At 36.0% G+C, this 18718-nt stretch overlaps 1 protein-coding gene across 2 annotated transcripts in view; it reads right to left on the reverse strand.

Annotated features, from left to right (window-relative positions):
- The window catches only part of SLC36A4 (solute carrier family 36 member 4), a 50751-nt gene extending 32323 nt beyond the window's left edge, over positions 1–18428 (reverse strand). The window contains exons 1-6 of one of the 2 annotated variants that reach the window (XM_019450073.2): positions 18249–18428; positions 6320–6443; positions 5068–5158; positions 3783–3871; positions 2680–2775; positions 230–314 (exon numbers count right to left, since the gene is read on the reverse strand). In XM_019450073.2, coding sequence (XP_019305618.1) covers positions 230–314; positions 2680–2775; positions 3783–3871; positions 5068–5158; positions 6320–6443; positions 18249–18300 — 537 coding nt within the window. In that variant the 5' untranslated portion in view covers positions 18301–18428. Of the gene's footprint in view, positions 1–229; positions 315–2679; positions 2776–3782; positions 3872–5067; positions 5159–6319; positions 6444–18248 lie in introns of those variants that run through there. The other variant, XM_019450074.2, reaches the window with a different exon arrangement.
- Positions 18429–18718: the final 290 nt, after the last annotated feature.

The following is an 18718-nucleotide window of genomic DNA, read 5'->3' on the forward strand; positions in this document are numbered from 1 at the left end:
ATCTGACATAACAAACATTATTGATATACAATGGCAAGAAAAGTAAAATCAACAACAGCAGCAGAAAATCCAACTTACAAAAAAGAAGACTAAAGGAAAATTTACAAAGGAACATGCTTTATGAAAGCAACACATTTTCATATTCAGCATGGTTTACTCAAAGGAAATATGATGCCAAAACTATGGAATGGGAAGAAACTGATCTCCATAACTGAAGAGAAATACTTACTTGTTTTACATTTTCAGCTAAGAAGACAATATAAACACTACAGAATCCCAGCTGTGTTATCACCAGAAAAAAGTCAACCACACTCCTGAAAAGAGATACCCACAAATAAGTATCAATAAGAGCTGCTGATATATTAATATATTTTTCTCTTTTTAAACTATTTGAAAACATTTTATCATAGCTTATATTCTTGTCATTTCCTTAAATAAAATAAGTAAATAAAATTTACTTCCTCAAAGACCACACATTTGCTATCAGTATATGAACTAGCGAAGTATTACTCACCAAAAGGATGTTCCATTCAGCTAAAAGGCCAACATTTCCCTATCATTTATTTCTGAAATTCAACAGTCTGACTATATGCTTATAAAATGATTTCATGAAAAAATTTCATCTTTTAGATCAAGCCTATCTCCTCTACTTCTTGAGCTTTTTCTGATTAACCCAGTGTATTTCCCAGCTTTCTTGGCTTCATGTCATTTGCAAATGTGATGAGTGAGCATGCTCTCCACTATCCAAATCACTAATAAGAACATGAAATGGGAGAGGACTGGGGGTGTGGACCTAAATCATAAACCAAAGACTTATCCAGTAGCTTAGCTCTGAGTAAGCTCCAGTAGTATCTCTTAATGAGATAACTTAAGAAAATTCCAGCTACAGGGGCACCTGGGTGGCTCAGTCGGTTAAGCATCTGACTCTTGATTTTGGCTCAGATCATGATCTCAGGGTTCATGAGATGGAGCTCTCCATCGGGCTCCGCACTAACAGGGGTGCAAGCTGCTTGGGATTCTCTCTGTCCCTCTCCCTCTCCCACTCATGATCTCTTTCAAAATAAATGAACAAACATTAAAAAGAGAGAGAGAGAGAGAGAGAGAGAGAGAGAGAGAGAGAGAGAAAGAATTCCAGCTACATAAAATAGTGTACAAAGTGAGAAAGGGATGCCACCAGTTAAATTTGCATAGTTTGGGTATTGTGTTTAATCAAGTTATAAATCTGCCTGCATATTATTAATATGCAGCCCATACGTCTCTATTTTGTCCAGGGAATGATGAGTAACTACAATAGCATTCACCTACTAATTCATTGTAGTGTTTGCTTGACAATCAATGTCAAGTTGTCAAACAATCTGGTCTACAAGTCTACAGACCTTCCTTCTCTCATTTGAAATTGGATGGGTCCTTGCTTATTTTCATTCTTGCCATAAGTATAGCTCTCATGGTTCTTCAGGGATCTCCTTATTGTAAAGAATCTTACTACCCTGAAATGAATTCAAGTTTCTTCTTTCTGATGAATTACGTTTAATTATGTTTAAGTATTCCCTTAAGATCTTTTCATCCACCTTGGATTTTACATCTTACCAACAATCATTCCAGCCACATCTACCTGAAAGTCATTCTTCTTGACAGAAAAAATAGACAAAGCTGTCTCTACTCTGGGGCAGAACAAGGAAGAAGATAGGATTCTGGGGCAAATCCTAGGGCTTTTAGTCTGCTTTCCTCCTTCTTCTACTTGGCATATCAAGAACTCTGAGAAGCTCAAATAAATCGAACTTCCTGCAAATTCCCAGAAAGGTAATATTTAACCATAAACTCTACTAGCACTCCACTGTTCTTTTCCTTCTTTTAATTTCCACAGCACATATCATTTGTACCACTGTCAGCATTTTGTTGATTACCTATGCCTATTTTTCCAGTCCTGTTTTCAGCTGGCTTTGATCAGCCATGTCTACCAATGATGAAGTTACATTTAAATGATAAGATAGCAAAATAAGATTATGCTAAAATACACACTTCAAATGTTCTATGAGCATGAAAGCCAAACACCACAATTTTATCTAAAATAATGAGACTGCAACATTTTTCTTGCTTTTTCTCCTTTCCTCAAAAAAAAAAAATATTAACATGACTAGATCATAGGTTAGCCAGATGCTTTATAAATACCATTTTATTTAAAATACTATGATAATCCTGGGGCGCCTGGGTGGCTCAGTCAGCTAAGCATCTGACTTCAGCTCAGGTCATGATCTCACGGCTGTGGGTTCGAGCCCCTCACTGGTCTCTGTGCAGGCAGCTCAGAGCCTGGAGCCTGCTTCAGATTCTGTGTCTCCCTCTCTCTCTGCCCCTCCCCTGCTCACACTCTGTGTCTCTCTCCTTCAAAAATAAATAAACATTAAAAAAAAAAATTTTAAATACTATGATAATCCTATGAAGTATCACCATAAACTCATCTGATAACGTGAAAACTAAAACAAAATGATAAATCATTTGACTCAGTTCATAAAACTGAAAAATGGCAGAGTTGAGATTTGAACCCAAGCCTGTCTAACTCTAAAGATTATGTTTATCCCCCCAGCTTTATCACGCTTCTATTCACGTATCCTGTCAACTTAAAACACTTGAAAAGTAATGTGATTTTGATAACCAGATACTAGAAACATAGTAAGTGCTTACCGTCCCCATGCTGCTTGCTTCTGAAGACAACTCCAAGGACTTACTTCCATAGCAAAACTCACAGTGTCACTATAACCCAATGTTGACTTTTTAAACCTGCAATTTAAGGACGTACATGCACATGAAAAAGGCAAATTTTAAGTTGGTCCGTAAATCTAACCCTTGAAAAGAACATCAAATACATAGAAAATAATAAATGTAAGGGTATACACTGACAGAGGAGCTTTTGAGATTTCAAGATCTGCACACCCTAAGATAGGTCTCATGAAATTTTAAGTCTTTTTACTAATATATTAGCTTTTATCTACTGTTAAAGTTTATAAATTTGGAGAAGTCATATGACATAAATATTTGTGCTTCACTGATTTAAATATTTAAATTACCTAAAAACATCAACTACATTGTTCAAGCCTAAATTATTCATTCTTAGAAGAGCATTATTTTATGCATCTGCACAGGGCTTTACAACATATTTACACATAAACTATCTTATCTAATACTTAGCCCCATGAGGTAGCTATTATTTCCCTATGTTCTCTTTCCCACTTTTTTTCAAGTATCATTATTTAAAGATGATAAATGATAAACAACAAAAAGAGTTAAAATCAGAATATTAGTTTATTAGAATAGGCAATATTTATTTTTAAAAAAGTCCACTGTGCAGTAGAAGCATTTCATGATACAAAAATAAAGAAAAAGAATATTATTTTATTGACTATTTACCAACCCACATATCAGCAAAGAACACCAAAGGCACTATACCCTAAAATGAAATCCAAACAAATTAAGGACCATTACTCTATAACTAAAAGTAGTGCTGGGGCCTCCATTTCCTCCAGGTCTTTCCTGATTTTTTTTATTCATATGAAAAGAACTCATTCCATTTCACTACTAAGGTTATCATTTAAGAGGAATAAATATATTCTGACCAGATTTCAATCACAGGAAATATCTTTTTACATATTTATTATTTTAGACTTGTCTATATAACAGGTTAGAGAAAATCAATTATTAGTTGTAAAGCACAGTTAAGACTATCTAATGTTTTAAATCAATACATAGCTTTAAAATAAATAAAATACACTTAACAAATTTACATTTACCTCTGACACAGAAAGTGACTGCACCGTACCAAAATGTGCATACAGTGAACAGAAATAATTCCTATAAATACGAGGCTGATTGGTCCAAGCTGTGGGGGGAAAATGTATAAGGTTTAAATATTTAAGTTTAACAGAAATTAAATTGCCTTATAAGGAATGAGCCAATGGACTACTCTTTTGTGGAAACAAATTTTGTTGGGCAAAATAATTAGTCATTTGCATAAAGGAAAATTCATAAACTTGATACTGAAAGAATTTCAGCAATACTTACAACAAGGACATAGGACTTCATCTCATCAGCTTGCCTATCCAAACCCATGAATACAGAGCATAGCTATGCAATAAGCTAGGATAGCATACATCACAGTTAACCTCAGATGGCAAGTCTATGACCATCTGTCCCACCATTATAATTAAATGTAACTATGAATCACTATCTGAATGACCAGAAAGCACTATGCCAATCTGGGATGGTGCTTGTTGAGCACTTACTTTGTGTGAGGAAGTATGCCAAGAAAAAGATTATTTAAGAAAGTGGTACATAAAAAATTACAAGTATTTGTTTACTAAAATCAAAGTAATGCCTGGGTTATTGAGAACCCAACAAAATATTGTCAAAACTTGTTTTTATAATCAGAAATTTATACGTCTCTCTAAATTAGGGTGGACAACATCAACTGCAGGGAAAGGTGGCAGTTAAAACTGTTCTTAGAAAACTGGTAAGGGTTTAAGACTCTGAAAAAAGGTTAAATATAATTTCATTACTTCATAGGTGAATTCTCCCTTCCTGAGAGTCTCTGCAATTACAATAATTAGTTATAATAATACTTTACATATTTGTTTTCAAAACATATTGTTATTCCTTTTCTTAACTGTTAACTCTTTAAATCTGAAAACTAGATTTCATTCTCCATTTTAAAAACTGTAAAATTTCACCAATACAAACAAGCTACTCTATAAATACATCTCTTGATATGAGTACACTGCTTAAATCTCTGAAAAATCCAAAAGAATAATAAGATATAACCATACTTGGAAAAATCAAATACTATTTTAGGATCTTTCTGTCAAATGCTATAAATAAATAATTAAGCAGAGATTAAAAGAGTAATTAATTCTCATTTTTTATTAAATGTTACTATTATTGTTCACCCAATATTATCAATACAAACTCACTGTCACCTGAACAGATTATGTGTGAACAGGCCAGAAGTTAGCCTGCAATTTTGCTGTAATCAAGACTGATAACTGTAATTTAGCTAGAGGTCACGAAGAGAAGTCTTACCACTATGCCTGCATTTTTTATTGCCAGTGGAAGCCCTAAAAGGCCAGTTCCAATATTTCCTTTAAGAAGATGCATAAGAGTTTGCACAAACCTGAAAAGTAAAAGTTGTAAGATTTAAACATTTTAGGAAAAAAGCTAATAAAATCCACATGATCATTGTTTTAGCATTGGAAGGGAACCGAAAATTAATCTAGGCAAAGAATCAAATAGCATTCCACTCAACCAGAAGTTGAATTGGCCAGAGATCATATTTGGTTCAAGTCTTATCTTTGCCATTTAAAAGCAGAACATGGAAAATTATTATGGAGATTAAATTAGATATTTGAGTGAAAATATTTTTGTACATATTAAAGAAATACAGAAAAGGTAATTTTCTCCTAAGATTCTTTGCTGCTATGACATTCAGAACAATACCGAAGATTATATATGGCTAGGCTGATAAGACAAAGCAATTTATTGACACTGACTACTGTCATCATGGTATATGTGATCTATGATTATCAACCTAACAGGGGCTTAATTAAAAGAAAAATCACACAAGTTTTAAAACTATGTGTATCATCAGGTAAGATAAATACTAATTAACATTTAGACACTGAGTACTCCCTAAGGTATTTCACCTAAGTTTCCAGGAGGCATTTGAAGGAAGTCTCTTGACCAAGAAAAAATAAACTAGGAAGAATAGCCCAAATTTTAAACTTATAAAACAAACATGCTTGCCTAATTTTTTTTTAGTTCATACTGTTCTTTTATGATCACTTAAAATGTAACTTTGCTTAACAGTTAAATTACTATTACCGTAAGAACTTACTCACATCTATTAATGATGACAAAATAACAAAAAAGGGTTCTAAAAGGTTCCACTGCTTTCTTACCACCACTTTGTTTCACATCATTAACTCAGCATAAAAAAAGTGTTTACTACCCTTAACCGCCTAATTCCTAACTCCTATTTCAGAAGCCACTGCTCTTAAAATTTCTATTCCTTTCAATCAGATCTCCCTTCTTGCAGGATGCATAGCATTTAACAAGTATTGCGACAATACATATCAATTGCAGCAATTCCCACACATGGCTCTGTATTTTAGATGTATTTCTTCTTCCCCAAACAGACTATAAACACCTTGAGGGTGGGGACAATATCTGACTCATCCGTGTGTCTTCTGTAGTATCTAGAAAAGTGCTTTACCTATAGATTACAAAATAGACCCTGAATGAAAAGAAAAGGACACATATAACCCGTAATACTTACGAAATACCCTCTTGATCATCAAGCTGGTAATGCTTCTGAACAGGCAGCAGCTCTTGCTCGTGCTCTTCATCTGATGTCCCATCAAAATTCTGCTCATTTATTAAGGGCCTCATTACATCCATATCTTTAAAAAGAAAAGCAAAGTGCTTCACTACGATTTTAAAAACTGAGTTAAAGTGGTAATAAATCAATTTTTAAAACAAGGACATACCGCTTGTACTCATCTTTACTATTTCCACTCTGACTTAATTCACATAAATACTTTTGAGTTTTAGTATATTTAAAAAACAACTGGACTTATTTGCTGGATATTCTGTTTGGACTAAGCAGTGCAGAGTGAAAAGCTTAAGTATTCAATGCAAAACTTTTTCTGCTTTGTCCACATGAGGTTTATAGCAAATGATCCCAGAACTATGAGATGAAAAAAAATGTAAATAATCAAATGATTTTGTGTCTCTTCTCTTCAAATCATATTATATCATAAATAGCAATCATATTTTTAAATACTTTAAGTTATAAAGCCATTCCAATTTTTAAAATTTAGTATCAAAATGTACTCTTATATCTAACAGTTTTTAGCATGACTGAGGATGACAACTCTAGAACAAGATTTTTTAAATAAAGTTTATTTATTCTGAGAGAGAGGGAAAGACAGCATGTACATGCACACACAGGAGAGGCGGGAGAGGGAGAGAGAGGGAGAATTCCAAGCAGGCTCCATATGCTGTCAGCGCAGAGCCTGACGCAGGGCTGGAACTCACAGACCATGAGATTATGACCTGAGCTGAAATCAAGAGTCAGACACTTGGAGCCACCCAGATGCCCCTGAAGTATAGGATAGTTAAAAGAAATGAAAAGTTGCTTCCTTCAAATAAACACAATAAACCTATGAAACAGAGAACTGGGGTAACATAAATAATTTAGTTAGGAATGACGGTCATATAATTTTTTTAAGTTTTTTTATTTTGGAATAATTTAAAACTTACATTAAATTTGCAAGAATGGTACCAAAAAAAAAAACCCCTCATATGTATCCTTTCCAGACTTACCAATTTTTAACATTTTGCCATGTTTGCCTTTTGTTGCTCAAATGTTTATCACTTTTTATGAACTATCTGAGAGCAGGTTACATATATCAAAGCCCCTTACCCTAAAGTTAGCATGTATTCTCTAGGAACAAGAAGACGTTCTTGAATATTCACATTACAGTTATTAAACTCAGTTTAATATTGGTGCAATACTTTAAAGACATATATATAATTGGTAATATTAAATGCTTGCTGTCCGTCCTCTGCCAAAGTGTTCTCAATCATTCCTTGGCTGGAAGAAGTTCATTCTTTTGTGTATCACACTGTGTATCACAATGACACGTAGGACTTGAGAAAACACAAATTGATGTACCTCGCCCCAAAGCTTCTGATTCAGCAGGCCTGGGGTGAGTCTGAGAATATGCATTTCTAAGTTCCCAGGTGATTCTGAAGTTTCTGGTCTGGGAACCACACTTTGAGAACCACTGCTCTACTACATTCTCTAGGAAGAGCTCCTGGACACAGTATTTCCTAAGTTCTAGCATGCTTTAAACTGCTTTTCCACAGCCTTGCTATGAAGGACAGCTTGACAGAACACCTCTGGCTTACACTTTATATCTTTGAGTTTCTTGAAAATGCTGCTCCACTCTTGCCTTGCTTTATAGGCTACTCTAGAGAAGTCTGATGACAAACTAATTTTCTGAGCCATTACATACTTTGTCCCTTTTGCTTGAGGTCCTGAGGAATTTTTGCCTTTAAGATCTAATGGTTTTACTATGATATGTCTTCAGTCTAAGCATTTTGAGTCAATTTTCCCAGGGACACGGTGGGCTTTTTTGATTATGTAGATTTTGGCTTTCTTATTTCTGGACATTTTTCTTGGATTAATATCTGTTCAGTTCAAATATTTTGTTTTTCTTCTTTAGAGATTCCAATTATATGTCAAATCTCCTTTGCCTGTCTTCCATTTCAACCACTTTTTCTTTGACCCTTTTGATGTCTTTAACTCATTTAAATTCTTCTTTGAAATTCAATGACTCTATTAAATTTTCATTTCAGTATGTTCTCCCTTGGACACCTTGTACTCTATTATTTATTTATGATTTTTCCTATTGCTAGGCATTTCATGGACAGGGATCCTAATTTGAAAGTAGTGCCTTCTGTTAGCAGGATGAAGTTCAGTTTATGTAATGGATGATGTTCACTGACTGGGGTTATAGGGAGCAACTGGTATCTTTCTGGTTCTCTTTCATTTCTGAAGGATATTTAGTCCCCTACCTGCCCCCCTGCCCCTTACTTCCTTCTTTTTTTTCACCTCCAGGTATCAGAGGGACATCTAGATTGCTCCTTTTATCTCCTTCTCCTCCAGAAGCAATGTTTTGCCAAGGTTACTATACTTCTAGACCTCCTAATCCCCTCTCCTCTTTTCCAGAGATTCTAAAGAACCCTCCCCACTTTCACTGCTTGCAGCAGCAACAGGTACTCTGAATTTTGCTGTTTATTTTTCTGCTTATAGAAAATTTGAGGTTTGTGGTATCTTGGTCTCCTACTAATGCTAAAAGAGTAACTTCATGAATGGTTTACGTGTGCTCCTTTTTGAATTAACAGGTTTTTAAGGGAGGACATGTAGAGAGACTAGGATTTAGGCAGCCTTCATTATCCCAGTACCAAATGGAACTCATTACAACAGTTTTTCATAAGAGTAAAGTTATACTTTAAGATACTGGAAGATGCGTTAGCTTTGTAATATATATTTTTGTAATACATTTTGAAATCAGGAAGTATGATCACGTTGTTCTTCTTTTTCAAGATTGTTTTGGGTATTGGGGATTTTTTTGTAATGAAAATAGTATGATATTGGCATAAAGCTAGGCTTATAGACCACTGAAACTAAATGGAGAACCCAGAAATAAATCTATGCATATATGGTCAACTGATCTTTGGCAATGGTGCCAGGAATACACAATGGGGAAAATCTCTTCAACAAATAGTCGTGGGAAAACTGAATATACACATGCACAAGAAGGAAAGTGGATCTTTATCTCAATCCATACACAAAAATCAACTTAAAATATATTAAAGACTTAAATACTTGAAAAAGCCTCAGACATTGGTTTTGGCAATGATTTCATGGATATGACACCAGAAGCACAGGCAACAAAAGCAAAAATAGGCAAGAGGGCCTACATCAAATTAAAAAGCTTCTATACAAGAAAAGAAATAGTCAACATAGTGAAAAGCCAACCTACAGAATGGGAAAGAATATTTGCCAACTTTGCAAACTATATATTTGATAAAGGGCTAATTTCCACAATATATAAGAAACTCCTACAACTCAAGAGCAAAAAACCTAGAGATCAGATTAGTAAATTGGCTAAAGATTTGAACAAAGATGATACACAAATGGCCAATGGATTCATGAAAAGATGTTCAATGTCACTAATCATCAGAAAAATGAAAATTAAAACCACAATGAATGTCACTTTACACCTATTAGGGTGGTCATTATAAAAACAAATAAAAAGGTGGGGCACCGGGATGGCTTAGTAGGTTAAGCGTCCAACTCTTGATTTCAGCTCAAGTCATGATATCATGTTTCATTGGACTGACCTCCACATCGGGCTCTGTGCTGACAGCATGGAGCCTGATTGGGATTCTCTTCCTCTCGCTCTCTCTGTCTCTCTCTCTCTCTCCCTCCCCCTCTGCCCTCCCTGCTCATGCTCATTCTCTCTCTCAAAATAAACTTAAAAAAAAAAAAAAGGCAACAAATATTGGTGAGGATGTGGCAAAACTGGAACCCTTCTACACAGTTGGTAGGAATGCAAAATGTTATAGTTGTGAAGGAAAACAGTACAGAGATTCCTCAAAAAATTAAAAACGGAATTACCATATGACTCAGTGCCACTTCTGAGAATTTACCCATAAGCACTGAAATCAGGAGCTTGAAGAGATGTTAATACTCCCGTGCTCAGGTTAGTGCTACTCACAACAGCCAGCATGTGGAAACAACATGCACTGACAGAGAAATGGATAAAGAAAATAGGATATATACACACAATGGAATATTATTTAGCCTTAAAAAAGAAATTCTTTAATACGCAAAACATGGGTGGACCTTGAAGACATTATGCTAAATGAAATAGGCTAGTCACAGTTCAAATACCACCCAATTCCACCTATTTATGGAATTTAAAATAGCCGAACTCATAGAAACAAAGACGAGAGTGGTAGTTGCCAGCCAGTGTGGAGGGGAAAACAGGGAGTTGCTAACCAACATGTATGAAATTTCAGTTATGCAAGGTAAGTAAGTTCTAGAGACCTGACATGCAACATTGTGCCTATGGATTACAATACTATACTGTACACTTAAAAATCTGTTAAGAGGACAGATCTCATGGTAAATGTTTATATAACATAATTAAAAAAAAAGATATTGGAAAGTGCTTGAAAATAGCCTACTCTTCAGTAATTTAAATATTCCTCCTCTAATAATGTTACTAGTATGTGTAAAATAAGATCAATGAATTAGTAAACATTCTAAACGCATAGAATCTAAATTAATGAGGATTTTCTATGATAGGAATTCCCTAACTTTGCCTTTGGGTAGTTTTTCTAACCCTTCAATCTTCAGGACATTCTCCACAGACTATTTTGCAGGATTTCCTAGTTTCTTGTTCTTCAGTATCAAAAGTGGCTCAGCTTAAACCTGTGCACCGTGAAAATTTAAGTAAATTGTTTCTCAGTATTAGAGAGCTAATGCTGGGATACCTACCACATCACTTTACTCTGATATCTATTAATATTATAAACTATGTTCATCATTTGTTTGAACAGATCCTATATCTTTTCTGTTATACTCTATACAAAGTAAATTAACACTTTATCTTGTAAAACCATGGTATTAGTTTGTTAGGGCTGCTATAACAAGGTACTACACAGTGGGTGGCTTAAAAAAACAGAAATTTATTATCAATTCTGGAGGCTAGAAGTCTGAAATCAAGGTGTTGGCATGGCTGGTTCCTACTGAGGGCTAGGAGAGAGGGATCTGTTCCAGGCTGTTCTTCTTGGCTTATAGATGGCTATCTTCAAGTTCATAGGGTATTTTCCCTGTATGCATGTCTGTGTCCTAATTTCCCCTTATTATAAGGATACAAGTCATACTGGATTAGTGGACCACCCTACTCCAGTGTGGCCTTTATCTTAACTAATTACATTTACAATGATCCTATTGCCAAGTAAGGTCACATTCTGTGGTACTAAAGGGTTAGGACTTCAATATATGAATTTAATTGACAACAATCATCATTATTCACTGCATTATCTTTAAACAGAAACGTGTTAATATTTTCATTCTAAAATTTACTCCATTGCTCTTGCTGACTCTTAAGTTCATTTGCATTTTTATTCATTCAGCTATTCAAATTGTCATTATTTGAACTAATTTCTTTCTGCCATAGGATGTACTATACATTTTGTGCATTACTAAATACACTATTTAAGTTCTCTATAAAGACAGTTATCACTGCCAATATTTCAAACACTGAACAATCTATTATTTGAAGCATACCTCCCAAGAGATCATAGCAGCCAGCATGCCTGTCAGAAAAAAAGTCAGAAAAAAAAAGTTTTCTCACAACTTGTAAGTTTACTTTTAATGGTATCATCAGATCACTTATTTTTAGTATCTTTTAGTTAAACCTGAATATCTAGAGTTGTTAATATAATCTATAAGTACTCTACTAGTTCTATCATTCACAGAATCAAGTTTTTAAAATAGGATTACAATGTACAGTCAAATTCCCAACTAAAAGTTAGTTGGGCTCACAATTAGTCTTAACAAATTTATACTGCATAGCAACTGTCTTATTTAATTTTGTTTAACACTGTAATGCCTTGTAGTTTAAACTTTTCCCTCATTCTTAAATTCATTATTTCTCAATTTTATGTGGTCTAGGAAACATTAAATATGAGTTACTGTGAAAATAACTTTTCATATATATTTCTTTGCTTTAAATCCATTTGTCTGAACCCTCACCTTTAAAACCTTAATAAAAATTTAATTATCTCAGGAAGCTTCTCAAATAACAGTGAGATTAAAAAGAGCTATTTTTTTAAATCTGAAACTATTTGAGATAAAATTATTCTTAACAGTGTTAGCAATTTAAGAAGTACACGTTTCTAAATTGTTTCTCATCTATCATTAAGGCAATATGACACATATTATTAGTTAAATAACCATATGCTTAAACGTATTTTTAAAAGCTACGCTTAAAAATATAACTCCCTAAGACCCTCTCTGCAGTTTTAGCCTGTATTATTTAGGTAACATTACATAGTAAGAAATATGTATTTGTTAAACTAAGTAAACTAAGAGTAGGTGAAGCAGTCAGGTTTTAGGGCCGATTACATTATCATGATTTTGAATCATGATTTGTTTGTATGAAGTTTGAAAGATACAAGATAGTTACTGAATCTAAAGAACACATTAAAATGCCTTCTGATTGAATGTGCTCATAAAAGAGGTTGCAATCCTTTTTAATTCAGTTTCACAAATATTAACACCCAATATGTGTCGGTATTACTAGATGCTGGGAATTAAGCAATTACTAAAACTAACAAAAATTCTTGCCCTCATGGAGCTCAAATTCTAGTGAAGGAAAGAGACAATAAATAAGTAAAATAGAGAGTATGCTAGTGTTAAATGTTAAGAAGGAAAATAGGGATTGGGAGGGACAGTCTATGGTTTTAGATAGGACAGCCGAATTAGGCCTCACTGAGAAAGTAGGGTTTTAAAGAAGAACTGAAGGAGGACGGGGCGGTGAACAATGTGGTTATCTGGGGCAAGAGCAATTAGGCAGTGGAAACAGCAAAGACAAAGGCTCTGAGGATGCAGAGAGCCTGGTGTGTTCAGGAGAAGGAGGCCAGAGTGAGCAGAGAGGGCAGAGCAAGGGGGGAGTAAGCGAGATCAGAGGTAACAGAGGTAACAGATGCTACACAGCCTTGCAGACCATCCTGAGTGGCATGAAAGCCACCTAAAGCAGCGTTGTACAACAGAAATATAACATGAGCCACAAACATAATTTAAATGTTCTAGTACTCACATTTTTGAAAAAGGAAACTAACAGGCAAAATTAATTTTAATAATATATCTTATGTAAGCCAATATATTCAAAATACTATCATTGAAAATGTAATCAACAAAAAAAATTACTAACAAGATACTTTACATTTTATTTTTCATACTAAGTCTTGGAAATCCAGTGTGCGTTTTACACGTACATCATATTTTAATTTAGACAAACAACATTTCAAATATACGTACGGCTGCAGACTATCACACTGGACAACACAGCAACAGAGTTTGGTGCAGGGGAGTGACCTGATCTGATTTATACTTTAACCAGGGTTCCTGTGGGCCTACCTTCTCACGTGTAAAATGAGAGCAGTAACTTCTCCCTCACAGGGGTTTTATGATAATGAAATGAGGTAACATTTATGAAGCACAGAGCCTAGTTCTTGGCACAGAGGTAGTCAGTAAACACTAGCGTTCCTCCCCTTCCTACACAATGATATATTAGAAGCAAATCATGCTGCACAGGATTTTAAATGTAAATTTCTGACAAGAAATTTATTAATTAATTTACTATCAACAATTAATAATTTTGAGCATTTATGAGGTGCAAACTGTGTGTAGCCAAAATGTGTTATGCTGGCCAGAAGGAAATAGAGACTAGCAGAAGAAACAAGTACTTAAAAACCTAACACGGTCACGGTAAACGCTTTAACAAAGTTAAGAAAGGTATGGAATAAAATCAGAACACTCAAACAACATAATTAAAAGTTACAAAATTACAATTTATATTATAATTTACTATTATTTGCCAATGTCCTGCTGTAATTTTTTGGCCAAGTACTGAACTGGACAGTTCTAAAAAGTGCTATGTGATTACTCTAGGTAAGAGTTAACAATGTCTTATAAAATAAAACACTACTAAGCAATGGATAGCAAACTACCTAAACACAGTTATTTCTATTTACAAATGGAAAAACCATATGAATAAGAAACACCAGCTTCATTCAATATTATGTTATATTTATATTTATAATTTATATTTTATATTTATATTTTATTTATAATTTATATTTTATATTTATATTTATATTATATTTATTTATTATATTTATTTTATATTTTGTTTTATATTTATATTTATTTATATTTTATATATTTAATTTATATTTATATTTATATTATATATTATATATTATAATTTATATTTATATTTTTATATAAATTTATTTTATATTTATATTATATATTATATTATATTTTATACTTATATTTATATTTATATATTTTATATTTATATTATAATTTACTATTATTTACCAATGTCCTGCTGTAATTTTTGGCCAAGTACTGAACTGGACAGTTCTAAAAAGTGCTATGTGATTACTCTAGGTAAGAGTTAACAATGCCTTATAAAATAAAACACTACTAAGCAATGGATAGCAAACTACCTAAACACAGTTATTTCTATTTACAAATGGAAAAACCACATGAATAAGAAACACCAGCTTCATTCAATATTATACACGATACATAACATACCGTATGTACACATGAATAGGGCAGAAAATTGGAACATTCTTAAATTAGGCAGTACTTGTATGATCTTTTATACTGCCCAGACAATTGTTTCAACCTCAATTTCTTAACCTAAAAATCGACCTAAATTTCTAGTTGTAGTCAGAATTAAAGAAAATCACATTAATTTACCAATATATCTTGAAACCTTAAAAATGTTTATCCTTTCACCTAGTAATTCCAGTTCTGACAAGCCAGTATATAGAAAAAAAGGATTTCTGCACAAAGATGCTGAATGAAACATTATTTATGTTGAAAATTTGGAAACAACCTAAATGTGCAACAATCAGGAAATTGCTAAATTAACTACAGGACCTCCACTTTATAAAGCATTACACTGACATTAAATTATAGTTTTGAAGTCTAAGTAAAACAGGGAAAAGTATATCATGCTGAGTGTGAAAAAGCTGGATAATCACAGTATGAATTCAATGATGTTTTAAAAAGTTAATTTAAAATGAAAGCAAGGAAACATATCAAAAATGGGGAATAAGTTAAGGATAGAGATGGCCAATGGGATCATGAGTACTTTTTACTGTCTTCCTCTGGAAAATGTAGAAAAAAAATAAGAAGAGAGTAATAAACTAGCATTACTTTTATAATAGCAAAATAAATCACTTTTATTTTGACAATGGACAAACTAAAAATAGAAATAACTTCTTTTAATATAACATAATGTGGTCTTCTAAATCTATAAACTACTATCTATGCAATATGGGAATAGTAACTGTCTTATTCATTTCTGAAGTGGTGAAAATATGCACAGCAAGAAATCTTCCAGAGTTCTCCATTGCCTATGAAATGTAGACCTTAAGCTGTACAAATGGCTACTAACATACCTTAAGAAAGTCTGTGTCTTAACATCTCTACCAGTGCCTTTTACATAGCCATCCAATTTTTAAAATCTGGTCATTGTAGAAAATAATATTTTGTCATTGTAGAACATCAGAAAATATATACATAAGCAATATTTTTAAATTAAAATTACCTCACTAGCCAGAAACAACCACTCGTAACATTTTAGAGGGCAAATACATGCAGTCACTCCTGTATGTTCTCCTTCAGTCCCATGGCTTTTAATACCATCTAAATGCTGATGACTTCCAAATTTGTATCTCCAGACCAGATCTCTCACTAGGTCTAGACATAAATCTAATTGCCTACTTACTTAACATCTGCTTGAGTATCCTCACAACATGGCAGCTGGCTTCCCCCCAAGTGAATGATCCAGGAAAGAGAGAGCAAGGCACAATGCCTTTTCAGACCTGGCTTGGAAGTCACATATTATCACTTCCACCATCATCTGTCCGTTGGAAGCAAGTTAGTAAATCCAATCCACACTCCAAGAGAAGGAAATTAAGTCCTCCTCTTGAAGAGACAAACATCAAAGAATCTGGAGACATTCTATAAAACCACCATAACATCTGAGTTGATGGCAATTTCATTCTTCCAAATACTCAGATCCCTGGAGTCATTCCTGTTTCCTGTTTCACTCTCAACCTTCATCTAATCTGTTAGGAAATCATTCTGCTTATACTTTCGAGTATATCCAGAGTGTAACCATTTCTCTCCAAGCCCACGGCTACAACCATACTTCTGGAAAGGACATATCCATCTCTTTCCTGAATTTCAGAAAAGAAGAGTGAGATCAAGCCCCACGTCCACACTGGGAGTACGGAGCTTGCTTGGGATTCTCTCTCTCCTCTCTCTCCGCCCCTCCTCCATGCACCCTCTCTTTCTCAAAATAAATAAATAAACACTTAAAACATGTATGTGGCAAACATCGTCCCATATTACTTTTAATGACCTATTCAGTATATGGCTATATTGCAATTTACCCAAACAATTTCCTTTAATTGGACATTTAGATAGTTACCAGATTTTCTCAACTATAAATAACGTAGTGAACATTTCCTGACATAAGTATTTGTTACATGACTTATTTCTCTGGGAAATATTTCTAGAAGTAAAATTGCTGGGTCAAAGGATATGTGCATTTTTAACGATAATTACATTACACTGTTCTTACCATCAACGCATGAGAATGCCCATTTCCCCACATCCGAAGAGGCGTTATTAGTGAATTTAAAACAGACAAACTGGGTTTGTATCTGGGTTATGCCTTTAATTAACTTAAAATTACTGTATCTATAAAATGGGGATAGTAATAGCATCTACCTCACCCAATTGTCTTGAAGATTAAAGGAAACAGTGCGTATGTATAGCACTTAGCACACGGCTTGACACAAAGTAAACAATCAATAAAATGCTAAGTTTATTTCTACCATTATTAGGACTTGAAAGAAATCACTTGCAAAGTGCCCTGCCCATTATTACAGGAACACCAACCTATTAATTACTATAATGAAGTGCTTCTTTAAAGCTCAACTTAAAAAAAAAAAAAATCATTCAGCATCGAATTAAAACTATTCCTAAATATAATTCGTACAACTACAGGAAACAATGACAAGACTACCCCGACCCTTGCTTTTGTTTTCCTTGTGACAGCAGGAAACCATAAACAGTGTTGTACTTGCCCTGTCGCCAAGGAGATAAGAGACCAAAGGAAAACAGGAAAACAAACTTTGGCAATCCAGCTGGCTACAGGTCTCTCCTGTCCAGTTAGGTGAACTCGGCGCGCTCGCCACTCCTCGGTGGCACCCGGTAAATTAAGGATTCACCAAGGACTCAGAACGGGGCTGCTGCGATCGCAAAGCCTTAAAGCATCGCTGGGGGAGACGCGGAGATTCACCGCGCAGGCTCTCGCTTGCCATTGACGTGTTTACACAACGCAGCCCACCCCCAACGCGCGCGCGCGCGCGCGCGCACACACACACACACACACACTCACACACACACACACAAACACATATACCCACACACGCACGCCCATTTGACGCCCTTGGTAGGCCGGGCTTTTCGCCGGCCCAGCTCTCCGGTCAGACAACCCGCTCCTGCGCCGGTGCCATCCTGGGGTCAGTCACCTCCCCGAGCCTCAGCTCATCCCACGTTCCACGGAGGTTTGCCCTGCCGGGTTTTCAATTCATACCCGTGCCAGACCCATGACCCCAAGAGCCCCCGACCATTCCAGGAAAGCCACCCGCGACTCTCCAGGGCCACGCGCGTGCGGATGAACGGCAGCCGCGGCCCGGCGCCAGCTCCCGCCTCCCCGGCCGAGGCCGAGCGCCGGCCCGGAGCCCGGGCGCATCCCGAGGGCACGCGGCCTCCGCCCCCGCCGGCACGCAGCACCCACCGAGCTCCTCGCGCCCCGCCGCCTCGGCCGCCGCCGGCGCCGCCGCTTCCATCTCTCGGGGGTCTCCAGGACGCCGCTCCCCCGCCGCTGCGTGGCCGGAGACAGGCGGAGGCCTTCCCGGCCGAGCGCGACCCACGCCCAGCGCCCGCCTCCCGGCCCCCAGGACCCCACCCGCGCGGCGGGGAGCATGCGCAGTGACGCTGCCCGGCCCGCCGCGGTGCTGGCGCGCGAGGGGCCGTCCTGGGGCTCGCCCCGCGCTGCGGACGAGCGGCGGTGGCGGGGGAAGACGCGAGGGAGCGGAGACCAGGCGGAAGAGGGCGGTATAACGGGACACAAGGGGCGGTTTGGAGGTCACTGGCATGGGAGCTCAGAGCTGGCGGGGACCCAGGCCTGTAGTTCCCTGGAGGACTTAAAAGGTGACCACGAACTTAAATTTGAAGGGCCCATCTAATTTGCAAGGCTTCAGCATT

Source organism: Panthera pardus, unplaced genomic scaffold, assembly GCF_024362965.1.
Source record: "Panthera pardus isolate Hobbes unplaced genomic scaffold, ASM2436296v1 HiC_scaffold_12, whole genome shotgun sequence".
Taxonomy (NCBI): domain Eukaryota; kingdom Metazoa; phylum Chordata; class Mammalia; order Carnivora; family Felidae; genus Panthera; species Panthera pardus.